At 35.7% G+C, this 23,268-nt stretch overlaps 1 protein-coding gene across 1 annotated transcript in view; it reads left to right on the forward strand.

Annotated features, from left to right (window-relative positions):
* Positions 1-23,268, forward strand: part of LOC149779049 (negative elongation factor E-like) — a 47,057-nt gene that overhangs the window by 17,527 nt on the left and 6,262 nt on the right. The window contains exons 5-9 of the mRNA XM_089939618.1: positions 4,608-4,703; positions 7,705-7,768; positions 9,265-9,421; positions 16,315-16,369; positions 22,253-22,364. Of these exons, the coding sequence (XP_089795744.1) occupies positions 4,608-4,703; positions 7,705-7,768; positions 9,265-9,421; positions 16,315-16,369; positions 22,253-22,364 (484 nt within the window). The remainder of the gene's footprint in view (positions 1-4,607; positions 4,704-7,704; positions 7,769-9,264; positions 9,422-16,314; positions 16,370-22,252; positions 22,365-23,268) is intronic.

Genomic DNA, 23,268 nt, shown 5'->3' on the forward strand with positions numbered 1-23,268 from the left:
CCATAAAGAACAGTAACTTGTTCAAGCTAGTTATGCATATGCATTTCACACAGCAGGCAATGAAAGGAGTTCACAGTACAGAATAATATTCGTACCCAGAGGAGGAGGATCATATTAAATTCAGAAACAATTAACAGATTAATGCTATTCATAGGGAACATCAGAGAATCCCCATACAACATAATTAAGTGTGTGTAGATCTCAAGTTGGCAGAACCACTATGGCAACAAAAGAAGAAAGAGACCAACTTTTATATCATGCAGATGTATGACCAAATGAAGTACATGCTCTCTATGTGCAAAAATTAAATGACATTAAACATAAGAGACTGACTGATCTGTGTAAACTCAAAGCAAGATGGATAAAATTTGTCCTGTTTGTGTTCAGATCTTCCTATGTATATTTTGATCATGGTGGTATTTTCTGCAGACCTTTTGGCGCTTGGTTCCAAGCCATCATTTTGTATTTGTATTACAAATTGGATAACTAAAAAATCTATTATCTAGTACACTACATTTTTAAGCAGTGTCATTAATTAATGATGAAATTGATGAAAAACTATTTGATGTCATTCTGATATATGGATTCTTTACTACACTACTAATCTGTTCATCCTGATTCTTTTATTTTACCATCTCCTTTAGTTTTACTGGTACCAGTGCGTTTAATAAAATTGTAACTTCTATTTTCTTGCAATCTAAATATTTATAATGTGTTATTGTCAAAAGGTAAAATGTGCTTAGTGTTGTAAAATCTAAAACTATTAATTAGCGGGGTACTAAAGTATAAAGTGGGCAGAAATTATTGCCATATTACAGTGTTGTTAGAAACAACAGAATAGTTGTACAAGATGTATTTTGCAAAGTTGTAGAACTAGTGCCTGTATTGTCACCACATATTCTTCTTAAATAATAATACCATTATTTCTGTATATTCCTATCAGTATTTTCCCAGTGGTAGTAATTTTCTGATCTGATGTCCATTTCTTGCGCAATTTTTACACATCAAGAATTCTGACAGTATCATGAAAAAACAATGTAATCTGCACCAAATTGAGTTGTTTGAGAAGAAATTAATTTTTTAACGAGAAAATCACTGAAGCTATGAGTTCTTGCAGTAAAGTCTCACATTAAATAACATTTGAAGTAGCCACGATAGTAGTTTAGGATGCAACTGTACTAATTTCACCTTTAGTACATCCAGATCTTGAATGTGATGGAGGAACATAGCTCCAAAATAAACACATCAATTTTAGAACCTGTTCATTGACTATGAATCAAGTATCCAAGTCCAACTGAATTGTTGTGAAATTTTTTAATTCTTTTGACAACGTCGTAATTAGCTGTGAAATATGGAGTAAGCCTATGGTCTTTCTGCCATCCCAGCCAAGACCCCACCACAACCACGTGACCATGCCCAATGACATCATAGTAATAATCGCTATACAACTAGGGATGACATCTCTTCGTGAATTTTGATTTCAGTAGAGCTGTAACAGAGTGGAACAGTAAGAAAGAGTGACAGGTATTTAAGTGTTAGGGAGATATTTAACAATGGATATTCCTCCCACCACTACTTCCTCATTGGAGATCACACACACACAAAACTTGAGTAAATCCTGAAATCCTGACAGCATCCCTGCAGGGGAGATAACTTGACTATTTGATTTTATTGGTATCTGGTTATCCCATGGTATTTCTGTTACTTGAGCATTATCTTACAGTGTGTCCAGTCAGCATGGTCGAAAAAGGCTTACAACCATTGAGAGTTGTTAAAGGACTCACATTACTACAGATGTGAAAGAACAAGAACCATACTATAAATCGGTGAAGATAAATTAGAGTATATACAGGTTTGACTGTCCCTGATTGGTTGATAATGAATGTAAGATTTTAGTAAAAACAATCTTTTGAGAGCTTGTTCTACTTGTAACTGAAAAAAGTGAGGGACATTGTTTTATTAACATAATTTCCGTCCCTTTACAAACCCGAGTTTGGATGACTCATTACTGAAATCAGCAGCTGACTCTTTGGTGCAGTATTGAAAACACACATTTCAAATTTGTATAGATCCAGGAAATGGTGCGGCTGTTATGGTTTTCTTTTCACAAAAGCTGTCATCATAGATGTGTCTATATTGATACAAATTTGATCATGAGCACTCAAAATTTTAAGTTACTGAATTTTAATATCATGGTGTTTGCACAGGTTTACAGTGGGAACTGAATTAGTACAGAGAGTCCTGAACTCGTGAGTTTTGTGCAGAAATATGTAATCCAAGCAGAATACATCCAGAAATTTAGAGGTTTTCAATCTTGGATTTAGTCTCCCCATTGCATTTCACACTGATATGCATATTCACAGAACATTTATATAGTAGTAGGAAAAGTAAGTGAGAAAAAAAAACAATAATGAGTAGAAGTGTGCCACACTTTTTATGTGTGTAACATTATTTTATCAGCTTCAGTAAGAAATTTCATCAAAAGGAAGACAATAAAGGGTGTACAGTTAACTAAACCAATATGAATTTAGCTACTTAAAAGATGTGTCAAATTGATTTTAACATTCTGGTCTGTTTCTGTCCATTCTGGTGATATGTCCACTGAATCAGTATGGTTGGGAAAATATTTGCAAATTTAAAAATCTTTTGGCAGATTATGATTATATACTACTTCTGCCTGAGAGATGTGAATAATTTTATTTCTTGGTTTGTTGATTGTGGTTGTTGCTCAATTCAAATGCATCATTGAAAAACACTGATGCATTCTCATACGTTGTTACAAATATTTATTACAGATGCATATCACCAGATATTGGTGAATATAGCTTGAATAAGTTATAACAGTTCTAGCTGGAACAATGAACACTTTTGGCAGTGTGTGATGCAGGATTGCTCAAGACTTCGTTTGTACCAACTGATGATAACTTTTTGGTAACTGCCAGAAAGGCATAATTGACAATATTCAAAGGTCTACAAAAATTACTTGAGTCGAAAGTTATAAACTTATACAGCTGTGGCAAAAATGATTGACTAGTACCTTTGCTGCTGTTGCCACGGTTGATTAGTTGGTTGATTTAGTTAGGTTTGATTTGTTTTTGTTGTTGATTTTTAAACAATATATTAGGTGGAGGAAGAACCCTGAAAGACCACCAACCTAAATTGGTTGATCTGTGACACAAACTCACTCTGAGATGTACAAGTGATGTAAAAGCAAGCACCTTAGTACACTTGGGCACACAGAGCCTCTGTTGATTTGACGTTTATCTCCAATAGCTGAAGTCATTTAGACATGAGATCTCAGGTTTTGGTAGATCATTATGGCATTTACACCATTTTCAGATGAAGAGAATCTATATATGGCAGCCAGTTTTACTGCTGAAGAAAATCCAAGTCCTTTTGAGACACCAAACACCACTTATGTAGAACCACTGATCTTCCACAAGTAACTGGCAACATTCTCATTTACACATTGGAGGCAAGTAATCACATGACAAGCATCTTGTACCACTGCCATGGAAGCCCCTCAGATCTGTATTACAAGAAAAGCATCTTATACCACTCTGCCATGAAAGCCCCTCAGGCCTTAGGTACAGTGTGACCCCGCTATAACACAGTAGTTGGGAGCCATAAACCCAACCGTGTTATATACCAAACCGTGTTATATGCAACCAAGTCAGTTAGCTGAAAAAAAATGTACCTCCCAAAAAAAAATTGTGTGGGGGTAATAAATGCAGACGGTAAAATACATGCTTCGTCGGCACAGTTGCCATCTTAAATTGATGCTTATTCAATGAGAAATACACCTGTAGTGAAAACAGAGGAGATATAATAGTTTACTTTATTTAGAGAACCATGAATTGGTACATATACGTAAATCCTGTTTATATATAAATGTCTAATGTATAGCATGACTAGAGTATCAACACCCTGTACTCACCTGCAAACCTCATCATATACATTGAATCCAAAATACAAGTCATTCCATTGAAAATATGCACAAACAGCTTTAAAATATTCTTTAATTTTGTAACAGGTCAATTTGGTCTGAATTCAGTGAAAAAACGTAACACATCCACGTAATGAATGATGAAACACATTTACTTTAAAGAACGTTCCAAGTCGGTAAAAGTTCATTTGTGTTTTAAGCTGCCGTTGGTAGCATTCGTAAACATAAACTTTTTCCCTACAAAAAGGAAACTTTCACAGCACAGTTAATGTGTTCCAGTCACATTGGAAAATGCAAAAATCCATCAGATTCCATCACTTTTATTTAAGTTTGGTACTGACTTCCTTTGAAGAAAAGTTCTTTGCTGTTGTTGAAAGATTGTCCATATTAAGGATGACTCTGGAATCAAGATCAAAGAGATGGTTACAAGAATCGATTATGTATTCCTCAACATGGACAAATTCAATTTGGCACAGTTACGCCTTTTTGTGTATGTTGATGATAAAATTTTGATTTTCAGGTCATTAAGCAATCTGTTCCTTATGAATGTTTTAATTTCTTGTTAAAAGGTTGCAAAACTGAAGAAACTTAATTTGAAACTACTTTCATCAAATTTCTATGAAATGTACACTGGAGTTACATTGTCCATTCTTCTTTTTAGGATCCAGAGAAGTCTACAACAGCTGTTGGATTTCAGCCATTTTCTGCCACTCATCCAGAGGAGGAAAGGGATGATAAGGCTGAAGATTTTGAGAGGGTAAATCAGTAGATAAGTAAAATATGTAAACTCTGACACTCATGCATTACAAACTACATGTACTTTACAAGAGAATTAGAAGGCAGTGTAGCTTGGAGGTTAGCGTGTTGGCTTACAAGTCAAATGTCACAAATTTGAATCCCACCCAGACTGACTTGTAATACCAGACTTTGTGTTTGGTAGTGAAAATTCAGTATTCTTTAGGAAAATTGCTTACATGAAGACTTATAGTTTGGGTTCTTATGTAAACAGATGAGTGATATTAAACCCACCTGGGCCTTTTGTTTCTCACCTGACCAAAAGCCATTTGAACTTGTGGTTTGGCTCTGCATACCTAATTTGTCTATGTTCCTGAGTTGGACATCAGTTTTTTTAAACTTTTTAATCCCTTGGTAGAGCTAAATATGAAAGGAAATTTCCTAGCATAAAGGGCTAATGATGTAAGCCAACCATCAAATATAGCTGCAGTTACTAAAATCAGATTAACCTTTGCATAGTTTCTTATAAACTAACCATGCAGTTTGACCAAATATGACATCATCCAGGAATATAGGCTTTAAAAATGTTTGCAATTAAATATGGTGTGCTGTTTACATAAATGATCTCTTTTCAGAACGTGCTGACACAACTAATGGGGAAGTATGGTAAGAGCCATTTTTGGCCCATTATCAGATCCAGATGAAGCTTAAATGGATAAAATATGCCCCTCTCTATTCTTTAAATATGTATTTAATTTTTAATCGGGACTGCGCTTAATAAAGTATATTTACATTTAAAATTGCCCATCATTTTCTTCTACACTATGTTACCTGTATTCACAGTTAAAATTGCCCATCATTTTCTTCTACATTATGGTACCTATACTCACAGTTAAAATTGCCCTTCATTTTCTTCTACACTATGTTACCTATATTCACATCTAAAATTGCCCATCATTTTCTTCTACATTATGGTACCTATATTCACAGTTAAAATTGCCCATCATTTCTTCTACATTATAGTACCTATATTCACAGTTAAAATTGCCCATCGTTTTCTTCTACATTATGGTACCTATATTCACAGTTAAAATTGCCCATCATTTCTTCTACATTATAGTACCTATATTCACAGTTAAAATTGCCCTTCATTTTCTTTTACACTATGTTACCTATATTCACAGTTAAAATTGCCCATCATTTTCTTCTACATTATGGTACCTATATTCACAGTTGAAATTGCCCATCATTTTCTTCTACATTATGGTACCTATATTCACAGTTAAAATTGCCCTTCATTTTCTTCTACACTATGTTACCTATATTCACAGTTAAAATTGCCCATCGTTTTCTTCTACATTATGGTACCTATATTCACAGTTAAAATTGCCTATCATTTCTTCTACATTATAGTACCTATATTCACAGTTAAAATTGCCCTTCATTTTCTTTTACACTATGTTACCTATATTCACAGTTGAAATTGCCCATCATTTTCTTCTACATTATGGTACCTATATTCACAGTTAAAATTGCCCTTCATTTTCTTCTACATTGTAGTACCTATATTCAACAGTTAAAATTGCCCTTCATTTTCTTCTACACTATGTTACCTATATTCACAGTTGAAATTGCCCATCATTTTCTTCTACATTATGGTACCTATATTCACAGTTGAAATTGCCCATCATTTTCTTCTACTTTATAGTACCTATACTCAACAGTTAAAATTGCCCTTCATTTTCTTCTACACTATGTTATCTATATTCACAGTTAAAATTTCCCTTCATTTTCTTCTACATTATAGTAATTATATTCAACAGATACAATTGCCCATCATTTTCTTCTACATTATGGCACCTATTTTCACAGTTAAAATTGCCCATCATTTTCTTCTACATTATAGTACCTATATTCACAGTTAAAATTGCCCATCATTTCTTCTACATTATGGTACCTATATTCACAGTTAAAATTGCCCATAATTTTCTTCTACATTATGGTACCTATATTCACATTTAAAATTGCCCTTCATTTCTTCTACACTATGTTACCTATATTCACAGTTAAAATTGCCCATAATTTTCTTCTACAGTATGGTACCTATATTCATTTATTATAGATCTGTTGGTTAAAAATCGCATATTATGCATATTGCCAAAAATAATGCATCCTAAATTTTATATTTACACAAAATGTGCATACGACGTATAACATTTGATTTTTGCTTTGTATCAATGTATAAATGATGTATTAATTTCCATTAGTTTAGGTAAATTACCTCTGACACATTTTTGGGACTATACTTGATGTACAAACACTGTCATCCAAGCCATTGAGTGTACTTGATGAACATGTACAGGCCTTCATAATTCTTTCTGAATCTGTCCTCCAAACCAGTTAGTGTATTTGATGTACATGTAGTGGTCTTCAAGCGGCTGCCATTCGCTGTCCTCCAAACCAGTGAGTGTATTTGATGTACATGTAGTGGTTTTCAGGGAGCTACCTCCCTTTGACATTCAAGCTAGTGAGAATACTTCATGTATGTGTACAGGCCTCTACTTATACATGTACAGGCCTCCAAGAGGCTACTTCACACCATCATTCAAACTAGTGAGTGTACTTGATATACATGTACTGGCCTTCAAGAGACTACCTCACACTATCATTCAAACTATTGAGCATACTTCATGTAAATGTCCAGGCCTCTACTTGTGTGTACAGGCCTCCAGTAGGCTACCACATACTATCATTCCAACTAGTGTGTGTACTAGTGAGTACTTGATTTACATGTACAGACCTCAAAAAATGTAACTGAGAACCATTGGGTGTGTAAGGATGATCAGTTTCTTCTAAGCAATGATTAAAAAGCTAGTCACACGATTTTCTCTTGGTCAGTTGGTGGGATAGGGTGGGGGCAGTTGTAGTTTAAAATTTGAGCCCTGATTTCAGTTGTTTTACTTTTAATTGGTTACACACAACAATAAAAAAAGGTTTAATACAGTTCTCAATTTTTGTTTCAGCGTCCCAGAGGAAGGATGAGAGGTTTATATGAAAACTTTGTTAAAGGGGAAAGACTGGATTCTAGTGAGTAAATACACTGATTATAGATTAAAGATGATTTCACATTTCACAGTTTAAAATTGGTCAAGCGTTGAAGAAGCACTTAAAAGAATTTTTCTGGAAGAGATTAAATTTATATTTAATCACAAAGTCAAGGTTTGCTAAAATAATTTGTAAAAAATGCTTTGTGAAATATAATGTTGCTAAAATTATGTTTTATAATGGACCCTATATAATTTATATTCTTCATCTTTTGTTGTTTTGATTTGTTCATTCTTTTTTTGTTTTATCTTTCTCTGTATTTGTATAGCCCATATAATTGTTTAAAATAAATCAGTGATAAGTATGAAGTTTTTAAATGCTTTGCTCTCTAGGTACTTATGAAAGGTTCTGAACAATGGGAAATTTTTTGGAAAAGGCAGTATAGAAACCAATTTTTATACAAGAAATACTATAAACATACTTGCTTATAAATCAGGAGAAACAGCATGCCTAACTGCATAGACCCAGATCTGTTGTTGGATAATGTTTTGGCAGGTCTGGGTCTATACTGTTTGTTTGGAGTAATCAGTACAATCAACACGGACCTTGATCTGCCTGTACATTATGGGATGGCATGTCTGGGTCTATATTATTTGTTTGGAGTAATCAGTACAATAAACACAGACCTTGATCTGCTAGTGCATTATGGGATGGCATGTCTGGGTCTATATTTGTTTGGAGTAATCAGTACAATAACCACAGACCTTGATCTGCCAGTACATTATGGGGTTGCATGTCAGGGTCTATGTTGTTTGCCTTTTGACTCAACTTGTATGTGATTATATATGTACTTTAATTTGAATCTAATACAAAATTTTCTTTCTTTCTAATATAGAAAGTTTTGGTCTGTTTAGAATTGAGGACCAGTTAATACTTATCTGTTTCATTCATAAGAAAAAATGCAGTGTTATTTAATTTGATAGATATTTTTAATGACTACCAGGATAATAAAGGTTTTGATGAAACTAGTTGACATAAAATAAATCATAATGAAGAGAAGAAATCTGCTGATTTCCAGCTTTTACGAACAACATGGTTTATGTACAGTTTTGAAAACGAAAGTCAGTAATGTCTTTGTTCCAGAAATGAGTTGCCTGGACCTAAGATGGGCTGCCATGGATTGAGGTTCTTCCAATAATGAATGTTCATTACTTTTAAAATTAATTAGTTTTGTGCTCTGTAACTTAGATAAAGAGTCTCAGTGTTTTTCCCAAATATACTTTACAAACTCTTCAAAATCTGCACCAGAACCGCTTTAGGCCAGATATTTCGGAAACCACAATTCAGAATTTGGTGTTTAAAAAAATGAGGGTATAGTTTTCTCCACATGGCATTTTACCACCAAATCGAAACCTTTTCAGTGGCGTTAGCCTGCCAGTTGAATGTTACTGACTGAAAGAGTGTATAATTTTCAGAGACATTTTTCTAGTGATTTCCCCATTTTATAGTTAAAAAATAACTAGCATTTCTTGTTCCAGATGATGAACGCAGAGAAAGACCAGAAAGGGACAGAGAGCCACCTAAAAAGGGTCATACAGTTTATGTCCGTGGTTTTGGAATTACAGAAGATATTTTAAGGAAGGCATTCTCAAACATCGGCACAATCGTGAACATCAATTTGGAGGCCTCTAGACAGTAAGTGTGTACACTGAAACCTATATGTAATGGAGGCCTATAGATAGTAACTATGTGCAATGAAACCTATATGCAATGGAGGCCTCCAGATAGTAACAATGTACAATGAAACCTATATGTAATGGAGGCCTACATATAGTAACTATGTACAATGAAACCTATATGCAATGGAGGCCTCCAGATAGTAACTGTGTACAGTGAAACCTATATTTAATGGAGTCCTCTAGACAGTAACTGTGTACAATAAAACCTGTATGTAATGGAGCCCTCCAGACAATAGGTGTGTACAATAAAACCTATATGCAATGGTGGCTTCTCGACAGTTAGTTTGTACAATGAAACATGTATGTAATGGAGGCCTCTAGACTGTAAGTCTGTACAGTGAAATCTGTATGTAATGGAGGCTTATAGACTGTAACTGTACACTGAAACCTATACATAATGGAGGCCTTTAGACATTAAACCTATACAGTGAAACCTGTATGTAATGGAGGCCTCTAGACTTTTAGTCTGTACAGTGAAACCTATATATAATGGAGGCCTTTAGACATTAAACCTGTACAGTGAAACCTGTATGTAATGGAGTCCTGTAGACAGTAAGCCTATACAGTGAAACCTATATGTAATGGAGGCCTTCAGACAGTAAGTCTTACAGTGAAACCTATATGTAATAGAGGCCTGCAGACAGTAAGTCTTACAGTGAAACCTATATGTAATAGAGGCCTCTAGATGGCAAGTCTATACACTGAAACCTATATGTAAAGGGTAGATAGAGTATAGGACAAAAAGAATCCTTCATATGCATCAGTGTAACATTTAATAAATTCATATGCCTTTTGTTGAGTGTTTGGCACAAAATTCAGATCCCAGGAGTGGAGTTTTCTAAACCAGTATTGATGTTTATTGAAAGATTAATTTGCACACATTCCTGACAAATTAACAAGTGATAGTCAAAATAGTATATTGAAAGTACACCCCCCCCCAATAAAACATGTTTAGTTCTTATCTAGCAAGAGCATGAAAGGTTGCATGGTGTGACAGTATAACCTTGAGTTGGTCTTATAGCAGGTTGCATGGTGTGACAGTATAAACTTGAGTAGGTCTTATAGCAGGTTGCATGGTGTGACAGTATAACCTTGAGTAGGTCTTATGGTAGGTTGCATGGTGTAACAGTATAACCTTGAGTAGGTCTTATAGTAGGTTGCATGGTGTGACATAGTGTAAGCATGAGTTAGTGTTAAAGTATATTGCATGGTGTGACAGTGTAAATTTGAGTTGGTCATGAAGCAGGTTGCATGGTGTGACATAGTGTAAGCATGAGTTAGTGTTAAAGTATATTGCTTGGTGTGACTGTAAATTTGAGTTGGTCATGAAGCAGGTTGCATGGTGTGACATAGTGTAAGCATGAGTTAGTGTTAAAGTATATTGCATGGCATGACAGTGTAAATTTGAGTTGGTCATGAAGCAGGTTGCATGGTGTGACATAGTGTAAGCATGAGTTAGTGTTAAAGTATATTGCATGGTGTGACAGTGTAAATTTGAGTTGGTCATGAAGCAGGTTGCATGGTGTGACATAGTGTAAACTTAAGTTGGTCTTAAAGAAACAGCAGTGCTCTAAAATCAGGATATCCCTATATCAAGCCTGTCTAAATCGTATGTTCCTTTTTCCTCCAAAAGCGGGGGCCCCGAGTAGCCGAGTGGTCTAAAGCGCTCACTGCTATGGATCACTGCCATCTCACCTCTGTCTGCGTCAGTTCGAGTCTCGGATTCGGCTAATGTGGTTATTTAAGAAAGCTTGCCAGTAGCGTCTCGTGGGTTGGTGGTTCTTTCCGGGGGTTTTCCGGGTTCTTCCTCCACCATTAATACTGGCCGCCATGTATAGCCTATCTTGTGCTGAAAAATGGCATTAAACCATACAACAACAACAACAAAAAATCCTCCAAAAGCTAGATTCTCAAGGGGTTTCCAAGTTTTAGCTCATCTCGCCAAAAGCCCAATGAGCTTATGGCATGGCTCATTCTCCATCTATCCATCCATGCATCCTTCCATCCATTAACACATGTTTCTGATCAGATTTAGTATGTAAGCTTGTATCCTCAAGACTGATTGGCTGAGCTTGTGAACACTGTAGAGTTTATGTTTCTAATCTGATTTTGATAGTCTTAGAAGACTTTGTCCCCAGGCAGGTTGAATGTTTTAGCAAACTATGTCCTCAGGCAGGCTGAATGTCCTAGCAGACTGACTGTCTTAGCAGACTCAGTCCACAGGCAGGTTGAATGTCTTAGCAAACTATGTCCTCAGGCAGGCTGAATGTCTTAGCAGATTTTGTCCCCAAGTAGGCTGCGTGTCCTAGCAGACAGCTCAAGCAATCATGAATGCAGGTGTGCCATATATACCCAGAAATGTATGTGTGTGTTTATGTGTATATGTGTGTGTTGGATTTTTAACCTATTTTTAACAACTTTTTCAGCCATATCACTACGATGTCTGCAGTGTGTCTAGCACTTGGGCATCATACCGCAGACATAGAGTATCATGTCTGACCCAGTCACATCATCCTGACATCATGGCTGACCAGTCCTAACACTAACCTCTTAATGCTGAGCGCCTAGCGAGGCAGACACTAGTACCATTTTTTTAAAGTCTTTGGTATGACTCGGCCTGGGTTTAAACCAACAACCAAGAAATGCTGAACCTAAATGCTTGGGTCATATCTAGAAGCTTGTACCCAAAATAGGATTTTTGGAACAAGTGGTGGAATGCCATTTAAAGTTAATTTGGGGAAAAGGAGATTAAAGTTTCCATTTGTGCGAGACAAAATACATTCTCACTCAATCCCCAGGGTGCTACCTGTAACATACTTTATCCTTTGATCTCTAAGAGGTGAAAAGTTAACCCAGTCACTTTCAAGAGATACCATTCCACAATTTTAGATACATTCCATCTTCATAGAAGGGGGGATATAGGCTAGAACAACGAGATCTATAACCTTATCAAAGGCTTCGGCACTTCATCTGAAATGGAATCTTCTGTTGTTGAATAAAGCAATCAGAACTTCCTTGACTATCCAATAGTACAGACCTGCTTCCTATCCCTTGCTACATCAGGAAGTATCAGTGATATACATGACTTGTAGGTTGACCTGAACTACTGGCAGTTCCACCATGATAGTTCAGGGTGACTCCTGCATTCAGGCCAAGAAAAGGCTTTCTTTCAAGTAGGCCATTCTGTTGCTTTCATGCCATGAAAGGCTCCCTTTCAGGGGGGTCATTCTCCTGCTTTCATGCCAAGAAATGTTCCCTTTCAATGGGGTCATTCTCTTGCTTTAATGCCAAGAAAGGCTCCCTCTCAAGGGATATTTGCCAGCTTTCATGCCAAGAAAGGCTCCCTTTCAAAGGGGTAATTCTCTTGCTTTAATGCCAAGAAAGACTTCCTTTCATGGGTGTCATTCTCCTGCTTTCATGCCAAGATAGGCTCTCTTTCAAGGGTGTCATTCTCCTGCTTTTATGCCAAGATAGGCTTCCTTTCAAGATCAGTCTTTCTCTTGCAATCTTTATATTCCTTGGACTCATCACCTAAGCACCAAAGGTATCAAAAGAACCCCATATGGACTTGGAAGTGGGATGCAAGTGAACTGGGCCAACCAGAAGTGAGAGATATTGCTCGTTTAATTTATACTCAGGATGTATCATCCTGGATATATTGTGTTATCTGCTCAGCTTATGAGAAACTAACCCAGGACCAATACTTTCCATGTGCGTATCATCAATATTGTAGCATTTAAATGCAACTGTTTCCAAACTGACATTGTCCTAGCCATTGTATGGAAGTCAGAGACAAGATGCTGAAGTCTTACTTTACATTATTTTCCCAAGGGCTCAGTTGGATATGGTGGGACCTATACCTGTCCAGTGGTACATCAAGCTACCTTCTGGGAACATTCAGCAGCTTTGTGATGACATCCGTTACACTACTTTGTGTCAGTTTACAGAAGTGAAATCCAGTATCCAAATTGCATCTATTCATAAACTGGTGCTGATCACAGCCTGTATGTCACACATGATTTGAAGCTGTTTCAGTGGCCTAAGTGGTTAGAGCTTCTGCCTCATATGAGAGGTTGTGGGTTCGAACCCCAGACAAGTCGTACCAAAGACTTGTAAAACAGGTACTAGCTGCTGCCTCGCTTGGTGCTCAGCATTAAGAGGTTAATGTTAGGACTGGTCAGCCCAGTGTCAGGATAATGTGACTGGGTGGGACATCATGCTGCATGTCTTTGGCATGATGCCCTGGTGCTAGACAGCACTTTAAACTGCCACACTGCAGACATCATAGCAATATGACTGAAAAATTGTTAAAGCTACATTAATAATGCAAACACGCACACACATTACAAACTGTCAAACTACAGACATAGTATTAATGTGACTCAAATTCTTAAAGCTACATTAAAAATCTGAAAACACAAATGCACACATTCTCCAGAGGTAATATGTATTGGGTAATGCTTTCAAAAAGAAACCAATTGTTGAAGTAATGGATATAGTTTCCCAATCCCTTTCGACAGTTACATCTGTAGAAAAGTGTGCAAATCTTCTCCTTTAGCTATTGATAAATGTTGGGATTTGGCATTAATAGCTCATTTCATTGAGAGACTACTCTCATCCGACTTTCACATAGGAAGTATATGACTTTCTAGGACATTTGTTACTAATGCAGCCTGTGAGGGCTGTGCTTGCAAAGTAGTTGATGTGCTCCTAAGTTATTATGATCAGCTAAGTATCACTGAAAAACATTTATTTTGTTCCAAAAATTAATTTCTTTGATGTACATAAAATTTAAAGTAAAAATGTTTTTAAAAGTTATCATTTTTAAAGCACAAAACTTACAAAAATTGATTAAGAATTAAGTATTCTGTACCAAAAGTTTAAAAAATGATGATTTTGATAGATTATAGATGCATAAAGTATGACAGACATGAAGAATCACAGACAAATCATTGCAGTCCTCTTTTTCTGTGTTTTGTTTTGTTTGTAATTTCACCAATTGAGTTAAAGTAGAGATTGTTAGCTTCAATTTATTAACTTTTGGCTTTGTGCCCTCTGTGTTGGACATTTCACTTCCTTTAGGATATATAATTCCTTCCTGTTTTGCAAGCCATTTTCTAAATGTCTTATACTGTAGTCGATGCGGTAGTTGTGTCATTTCCACTGATCAGGGAAGGTCTAAAAGATGCACCGGTGGCTGAATGCTTGGTACATTCACTTGCCTGACTGGCTGAGTACTTGGTACATTCACTTGCCTGACTGGCTGAGCACTTGGTACATTCACTTGCCTGACTGGCTGAGTACTTGGTACGTTCACTTGCCTGACTGGCTGAGTACTTGGTACGTTCACTTGCCTGACTGGCTGAGCACTTGGTACATTCACTTGCCTGCCTGACTGAGTACTTGGTACATTCACTTGCCTGAATTGCTGAGTACTTGGTACATTCACTTGCCTGACTGGCTGAGCACTTGGTACATTCACTTGCCTGACTGGCTGAGTACTTGGTACATTCACTTGCCTGAATGGCTGAGTACTTGGTACATTCACTTGCCTGACTGGATGAGTACTCAGTACATTCACTTTCCTGATAGGCTGCATACTTCATACATTGACTTGCCTGACTGGCTGAGTACTTGGTACATTCACTTTCCTGACTGGATGAGTACTTGGTAAATTCACTTTCCTGATAGGCTACATACTTCATAAATTGACTTGCCTGACTGGCTGAGTACTTGGTACATTCACTTGCTTTACTGGCTGAATACTTGGTACATTAACTTGCCTGAATGGCTGAGTACTTGGTACATTCACTTGCCTGACTGGCTGAGTACTTGGTACATTCACTTTCCTGATTGAATTTGCAACCCCTGATTCATTGTATCCATGTACTTCCCAACTCTATGTTTATTAATTTTATTATTTTTTGTTTTGTTTTAGTTTTTGGTATAACACCCCTCCCCCAATAATATGGATGCTTCTAAATTGTCCAAATTTGAGTTTAATTGTGATTAGATAGATGATATTACTCCAATGTTCTTTGAAAGAATGAGGTAGTATTTAGTAGCAATTCATGGCACCTCAGCAAAATAGTGGTAATATTGTGACATCTAAAGATGAATTTCTAGAATTGTAAAAATTAAGAATTGAAAAGAATGTAGGAAAATTAACCATTACAAATAAATGTATAAAATTAAATACAGTAAGGCATAATATAAAACATAAAGTTGTTTGATTCTGTACACTGTTTATAAAATAAAAGATAAAAGATAACACCAGTAAAAATAGTTATGTAAGAAAAGGTAAAGAACATACATAATTCAGTACTCATGCATGTGTATATGTTGAGGTAATTTAATGCTGTGTTGATACATATCAAACTGCTCAATTCTATTCGAACTGACTAATCTATATAACTCTTTCAACTGCAGCACAAGTGATTGTTGACAAAAGAAATGGACTTTATTTTCTTCTCCAGAAATAGATGATATACTTGGCTTGTAGAATCAGGAAGTTAAGCCTTTTCATATCCATACACCTTTGCCCTCACTCCCATACAAGGTCAATGTCATTTGAAGGTCATGGTTAAGATTCTGTTTAAAGTTTTTACTATGGGTATAAAATGTTAATTCCCAAACTATTGGAATGTTAGTAATCATATTTAACTGTAGAATTTAAAAGCTTTGCTCTTTGATATCCATGCATTCCTTCCCATTTGTGGTACACAGTCAGGTCAAGGTGAAAACCTACATGTGTCTGTATTAAGTGGATGGTGAAAACATACATGTGTCTGTATTAAGCAGTGCAACATGTGAGCCATATATTTCATTGGAATTTCTCCTTTCTTGCAGTTGTGGATTTGTAACATTTGATAAGACAGAATCAGCGGACCTTGCTATACAAGAGGTAAGTAATTAGCTGTACATTCATAATTTGCATTCAAGTCAAACCTGGTACAACTACTACTGAGATATAGAAATCACCAGTTTGGATTCCTTCCAATCTTCATTTAACATTTGCCTGTAAACATCATGGCTAATACAGCCAGTAGGTGAAGTTTGTTTCTTAGCCATAGATGGGCTGTTTAATACAGCAAGTAATCATATAGGGGTGTATGTCTGTCATATAAAATGTCACCTTCTTATATATCTCTATATGTTTGTCATCTATATATATTTATCACATAGTCGGTACACTTTACCTAGAGTGTGTGCAGTTTAATATTTTTGATGTTACAACATTTTGTGTGATTCTGATTGGTCCAAATAAGCCATGAAATTTGTGTGCAGTATTTTCTTTACTGACTGGCTGTGATTGTGGGAAAGTTTTCCTAACCCAACCTTCTGGAACATTCTGTTTTTATTATTACTATCAGCATCTTGGCAGCCATTTTTTGAACCATTTTTTTAATCAATTCCTGGAATGGAATTGGAAACCAGTCATCACATCTGTCTGAATGTGGTCAATTTACCCCAAAGGGATATAGCAAGCATATCATGCTCTGAAAAAATGTCGTAAAACCCCCAGACCAGAACAACAACAACAAAACTAAAACTAAGGGTATCGGTCAGTTGATAGCTGGCAAGGGGGGTGGGTGGGAGGTATATCTGTAACACAGAATGTGCCCTATATACAAGTGTTGTTTAAAAGTTAACTTATAGAATAAAAAACTTATTTCTGTTCACAGAAAAGATTGGACATAATCATTTCTCCCAAGTGAGAGAATTTTATCCTACGACAACATTTTTACCTGGTAAAGTAGCTTAAATGAGTTAATGTATCTTATTTGATGCAGTTTCAACTTTTAATAAAATTTGTTTACGTCTTCTCTAGTCTATTGTTCCAAATAAGATGATGCAAATCTCCGGTCTCTAATACATTACAGTAAATCTGGGACTTTCTGCATCCAATAATAATCCTTAAACACGAATATCCCAATAATGGAATAAACTGATACACTTTGGTGTTAACATGAATTGTCTATCCTAACTGGTGTCAAAAAACTGTATGACATCACACACATTGGACATTTTGTGTTGACAAATGATTTTGTCAGTGTTGAGGAAACAAATTTTTTAGTTATTATCTTTGACAAAAAACTGACTTTTATTCCACACATCAAGAACTTGAAAGCTAAATGCTAGAAATCACATGGTCTACTTAAAGTAGTGGCGCACACTGACTGGGATGCTGACAGAAAAGTCATCCTCAATTTATATAGAACGTTTATTCGCTCCAAACTGGACAATGTTTGTTTATGGTTCAGCTAGAAAGTCCTACTTGAAGATGCTTGACCCAATTTATCATCAAGGAATAAGACACGCTCTGGAAGCATTTAAGACATCTCAGTGTGAAAGCCTTCTTGCTGAAGTGAATGAGCCACCTTTATCACATCATAGAGGAATGCTTTTCATACAGTATGCTCTCATATTAAGATCAAACACTCTAAACCCAGCTTTTTCAGCTGTTTTTCAACCCAAATACAAAACCTTATACAAAAATAAACCAAACACCATACCTTCCTATAAAAATTGATCTTTCTAAAATTCAGAAAATATCCATATCCGAAACAACTCCCTGGCTACTTAAGCAACCAAAAGTACTTTTTATGCTACACGATAGAAAAAATCTTCCACAGCTCTTATCATGAACTCCCCACTGAACTGATAAACTACACAAGAATTTATACTGATGGAGTCTTCATTAGTGGAAAACACAACAAAAGTTCACTTACCAAATAGTACATCGATTTTTTCAGCTGAAACCAGAGCAGTAGAACCTGCTTTGCAATATATCAAAAGCAAATGTATTTTAAACAGCATCGTCTTCTCTGACTCACTATCAGTACTTCAGTCACTACACAACAGAAAACTGGAAAACACATTACTAACCAATATTTCCATAAAAAGTACTGAGCTGAGTACCTCCCACAATATAGTGTACTTTTGGTTACCCAGCTATATTGGTATTAAAGGCATTTAAAAAGCAGATCATGCTGCTAAAATGGTCTATCCCTAGAACCATCTGATTTTAAGATAACCTTATACTGATTTTGAACCTAGTATCGAAGAGTATTTACATCAGAAGTGACAGGCATCATGAAATGATGCAGTGATTAACAAACTTAATGCAGTCGAGCCAACCCTAGGAAAATCGACTCCTTCATACAGAACCATCTGTAGGGAGGAGGTAGACATTGCAAGAATTAAAAATGGTTAATCTTATATAACCTACTCCCACATGCTAAAAGGCAAAGACCCACCAGAGTGCATTTCTTGCAATGAACCATTCACTGTTAAACACTTTGTGATAGAGTGTTTCGACCTTCAACCTACGTGCACTCAGTACTACAATGTGCATGACATGAAGGATCATTTTGATACAATAAACATCTCTTGTGTTATAAATAATCTGAAAGAAGTGCACATTTATTCTAAGATATAACTTTTGCTATCATCTTGAGCATTTGTACGTAATGTATCTACTATCCTTTATATTCAGTACCTTTTCATCTAAATCTTTATTAACTTATACCATTCACATTCTCATTGATCGGGAAGCTTTATATATTATCCTTACCATCTTATCATGTTACTTTTAACCATTTTTTTTAATTATCGCTGGTTGATAAAAACCTTTTATCACTTTTAAATGGTCCTACATATAACCATTTCTATGGTGCTAAATAGCCTAACAGTGCTGGTGCACCATAAAAATACAATCAATCAATCAGTTAGCATACAAGTGGAAATAATGAAGAATACACATAAGAAATTGTTACAGACATTTAAATGCCATTCTTTTTCTTTGCTTAAAGAAAAAAAATACTTGGATTCTGAGTGTCAAAGTTGATAAACTACATACATTATAAAAGTATATGTGTCAGTTGCAAGAACACTTAGATTATAGGTGTCAGTTGCTTTAGTACTTAGATTATACGTGTCAGTTGCTGTAGTACTTAGATTATAGGTGTCATTTGCTATAGTACTTAGATTATAAGTGTCAGTTGGTATAAACACTTAGATTATAGGTGTCATTTGCTATAGTACTTTGATTATAGGTGTCAGTTGCTATAGTACTTAGATTATAAGTGTCAGCTGCTATGCAGCACTTAGATTATAAATGTCAATTGCTATAGTACTTAGATTATAGGTGTCAGCTGCTATAGTACTTAGATTATAGGAGTTGGTTGATTTAGAACATTTAGATTATAGGTGTCAGCTGATATAGTACTTAGATTATAAGTGACTGCTGTTGTGCAACACTTAGATTATAAGTCTCAGTTGCTATAGTACTTAGATTATAGGTGTCAGCTGCTATAGTACTTAGATTATAGGAGTTGGTTGCTACTTAGATTATAAGTGTCAGCTGCGATACAACACTTAGCTTGTAGGTGTCAGCTGCTATAATAATACTTAGATTATAGTTGTCAGCTGCTATAGAACACTTAGATTATAGGTGTCAGTTGCTATAGTACTTAGATTATAGGTGTCAGCTGCTATTGTACTTAGATTATAGGAGTTGGTTGCTATAGAACATTTAGATTACTGGTGTCAGCTGCTAAATTACTTAGATTATAGGTGTCAGCTGCAATAGAACATTTAGATTATCGGTCTCATTTGCTACAGTACTTAGATTATAAGTGTCAGTTGGTATAGTTCTTAGATTATAAGTGTCAGCTGCTATAGAACATTTAGATTATAGGTGTCATTTGCTATAATGCTTAGATTATAGGTGTCAGCTGCTATAGAACACTTAGATTAGAAGTGTCAGCTGCTATAGTACTTAGATTATAGGTGTCAGCTGCTATTGTACTTAGATTATAGGAGTTGGTTGCTGTAGAACATTTAGATTATAGGTGTCAGCTGCTATAGTACTTAGATTATAGGTGTCAGCTGCTATAGAACACTTTGATTATAAGTGTCAGCTGCTATAGTACTTATATTATAGGTGTCAGCTGCTATAGAACACTTAGATCATAAGTGTCAGCTGCTATAGCACTTAGAGTATAGGTGTCATCTGCTATAGTACTTACATTATAGGAGTTGGTTGCTGTAGAACATTTAGATTATAGGTGTCAGCTGCTATAGTACTTAGATTATAGGTGTCAGCTGCTATATAACACTTAGATTATAGGAGTTGGTTGCTGTAGAACATGTAGATTATAGGTGTTAGCTGCTATAGTATTTAGATTATAGGTGTCAGCTGCTATGGTACTTAGATTACAGGTGTCAGCTGCTATATTACTTAGAATTATAGGTGTCAGCTGCTATAGAACACTTTGATTGTAAGTGTCAGCTGCTATAGTACTTTGATTATAGGTGTCAGCTGCTATAGTACTTAGAGTATAGGTGTCAGCTGCTATAGTACTTAGATTATAGGAGTCAGTTGCTAGAACACTTAGATTATAAGTGTCAGCTGCTATAGTACTTAGAGTATAGGTGTCAGCTGCTATAGTTACTAGATTATAGGAGTTGGTTGCTGTAGAACACTTAGATTATAGGTGTCAGCTGCTGTAGTACTTAGAGTATAGGTGTCAGCTGCTATAGAACACTTAGATTATAGGAGTCAGTTGCTAGAACACTTAGATTATAAGTGTCAGCTGTGATAGAACATTTAGATTATCGGTCTCAGTTGCTACAGTACTTGGTTTATAAGTGTCAGTTGGTATAGTTCTTAGATTATAAGTGTCAGCTGCTATAGAACACTTAGATTATAGGTTTCAGCTGCTATAATACTTAGATTATATGTGTCAGCTGCTATTGTACTTAGATTATAGGTGTCAGCTGCTATAGTACTTAGATTATAGGTGTCAGCTGCTATAGTACTTAGATTATAGGTGTCAGCTGCTATAGTAATGAGATTATAGGTGTCAGCTGCTATGATACTTAGATTATATGTGTCAGCTGTTATTGTACTTAGATTATAGGAGTCAGCTACTTTAAAACACTTAGATTATAAGTGTCAGCTGCTATAGAACACTTAGATTATAAGTGTCAGCTGCTATAATACTTAGATTATAGGTGTCAGCTGCTATTGTACTTAGATTATAGGTGTCAGCTGCTGTAGCACTTAGATTATAGGTGTCAGCTGCTATAGTAATGAGATTATAGGTGCCACCTGCTATACAACACTTAGACTATATGTGTTAGCTGCTATATAACACTTATATTATAAGTTTCAGCTGCTATAGTACTTAGATTATAGGTGTCAGCTGCTATACAACACTTAGGCTATATGTGTTAGCTGCTATATAACACTTAGATTATAGGTGTCAGTTGCTAGAACACTTAGATTATAAGTGTCAGCTGCTATACAACACTTTGATTATAAGTGTCAGGTGCTATAGAACACTTAGATTATAGGTGTCAGTTGCTAGAACATTTAGATATTAGGTGTCAGCTGCTAGATTAATATGTGTCAGCTGCTAGAGTACATAGATCAGGGGTGCACAACAACCGGCCTGTGGGCCAGATCTGGCCTGCGAATGTGTTCTGTCTGGCTCTCAGTGCAAATTAAAAAAACATAGAAATCTGGCCTGTGAACAGTAATTATATTAAAGAAATTAGTGTTTGTGGCCCTCATGTGGTCTTAGAAATTGTAATCTGGCTCATGGCTGGAAAAGGTTGTGCACCCCTGACTTAGATTATAGGAGTCATTGCTAGAACATTTATATTGTAACTGTTTTCTCTAGAGTACATAGATTATAACTACAAGGTTGTTAGAATAGATTTGATATAATACGTTTTTTTAAAATTTCTCATTCTATCAACCAATTGTTTTCTGAAGGTGAATGGTGGAATGATAGATGGCGTTCAGCTGCAGGTTTCCATGGCTAGGAGACAGCCTTCTTTTGACCAAGTCAACCAGGATCCATCCTCAACATCATGGTCATCTATAGGTAATAATCTATTAACCTTTGTCTGCAAGGGAATGATTTGTTAATAAAGGCAACTAATATATGACAAGGGATATAACAGCTTAGCTGTCTTGCTTAATAAGAATTCAGATTCTTAATCTTTATATGCATTTCTCCTGAATTGATGCAACCAAATAAGAATTATTCCCCTCACAACTGACAAATATATATATATATATTACAGGAAATGTACAGATTTTGACGCTTAAATATTTTTGAAATCATTTTGTAGAATGCTTAACATGCATGGTCTATCCAAGAAATGAAAATTTAGGTAGGAAATTATACCCTCCATTTTAAAATGGGAGGGAGTTTTCTAAATAAAAGGAATTTAATGAAAACATTAAGCTTGGTCTTTGAAAATGATGAGAGATTTTATAGCTTTATATATATATATATATATATATATATATATATATATATATATATATATATATATATATATATATTTGCAAAATGAGTACTAGACCGCTCTGGTGGCCTAGTGGTTAGAATGTCTGCCTCGTAAGCCCGAGGTCATGGGTTTGATCCCTGGCCGAGTCATACCAAAGACTTACAAAAATGGTACTAACAGCTGCCTCGCTTGGCACTCAGCGCTAGGAAGTTAGTGTTAGGACTGGTTGGCCTGGTGTCAGGATAATGTGACTGGGTGGGACATTGTGCTGCATGTCTTTGGCATGATGCCCCAGTGCTAGACATCACTATAAGCTGTCACACTGCAGAAATCATAGCGATATGACTGAAATTTTTTTAAAGCTATGTTAAAAATCCAAATCACAAACATTCAATAATAGACAGAATGAGAAATATTATCCATGGATCCTACTTGACGGGTTTTGATATTAATTTATACAATGAAATGATAGAGTGTGTAAAAATGATATTA

This window comes from Sinohyriopsis cumingii, chromosome 17 (assembly GCF_028554795.1).
Source record: "Sinohyriopsis cumingii isolate HCF-2022 chromosome 17, ASM2855479v2, whole genome shotgun sequence".
Taxonomy (NCBI): domain Eukaryota; kingdom Metazoa; phylum Mollusca; class Bivalvia; order Unionida; family Unionidae; genus Sinohyriopsis; species Sinohyriopsis cumingii.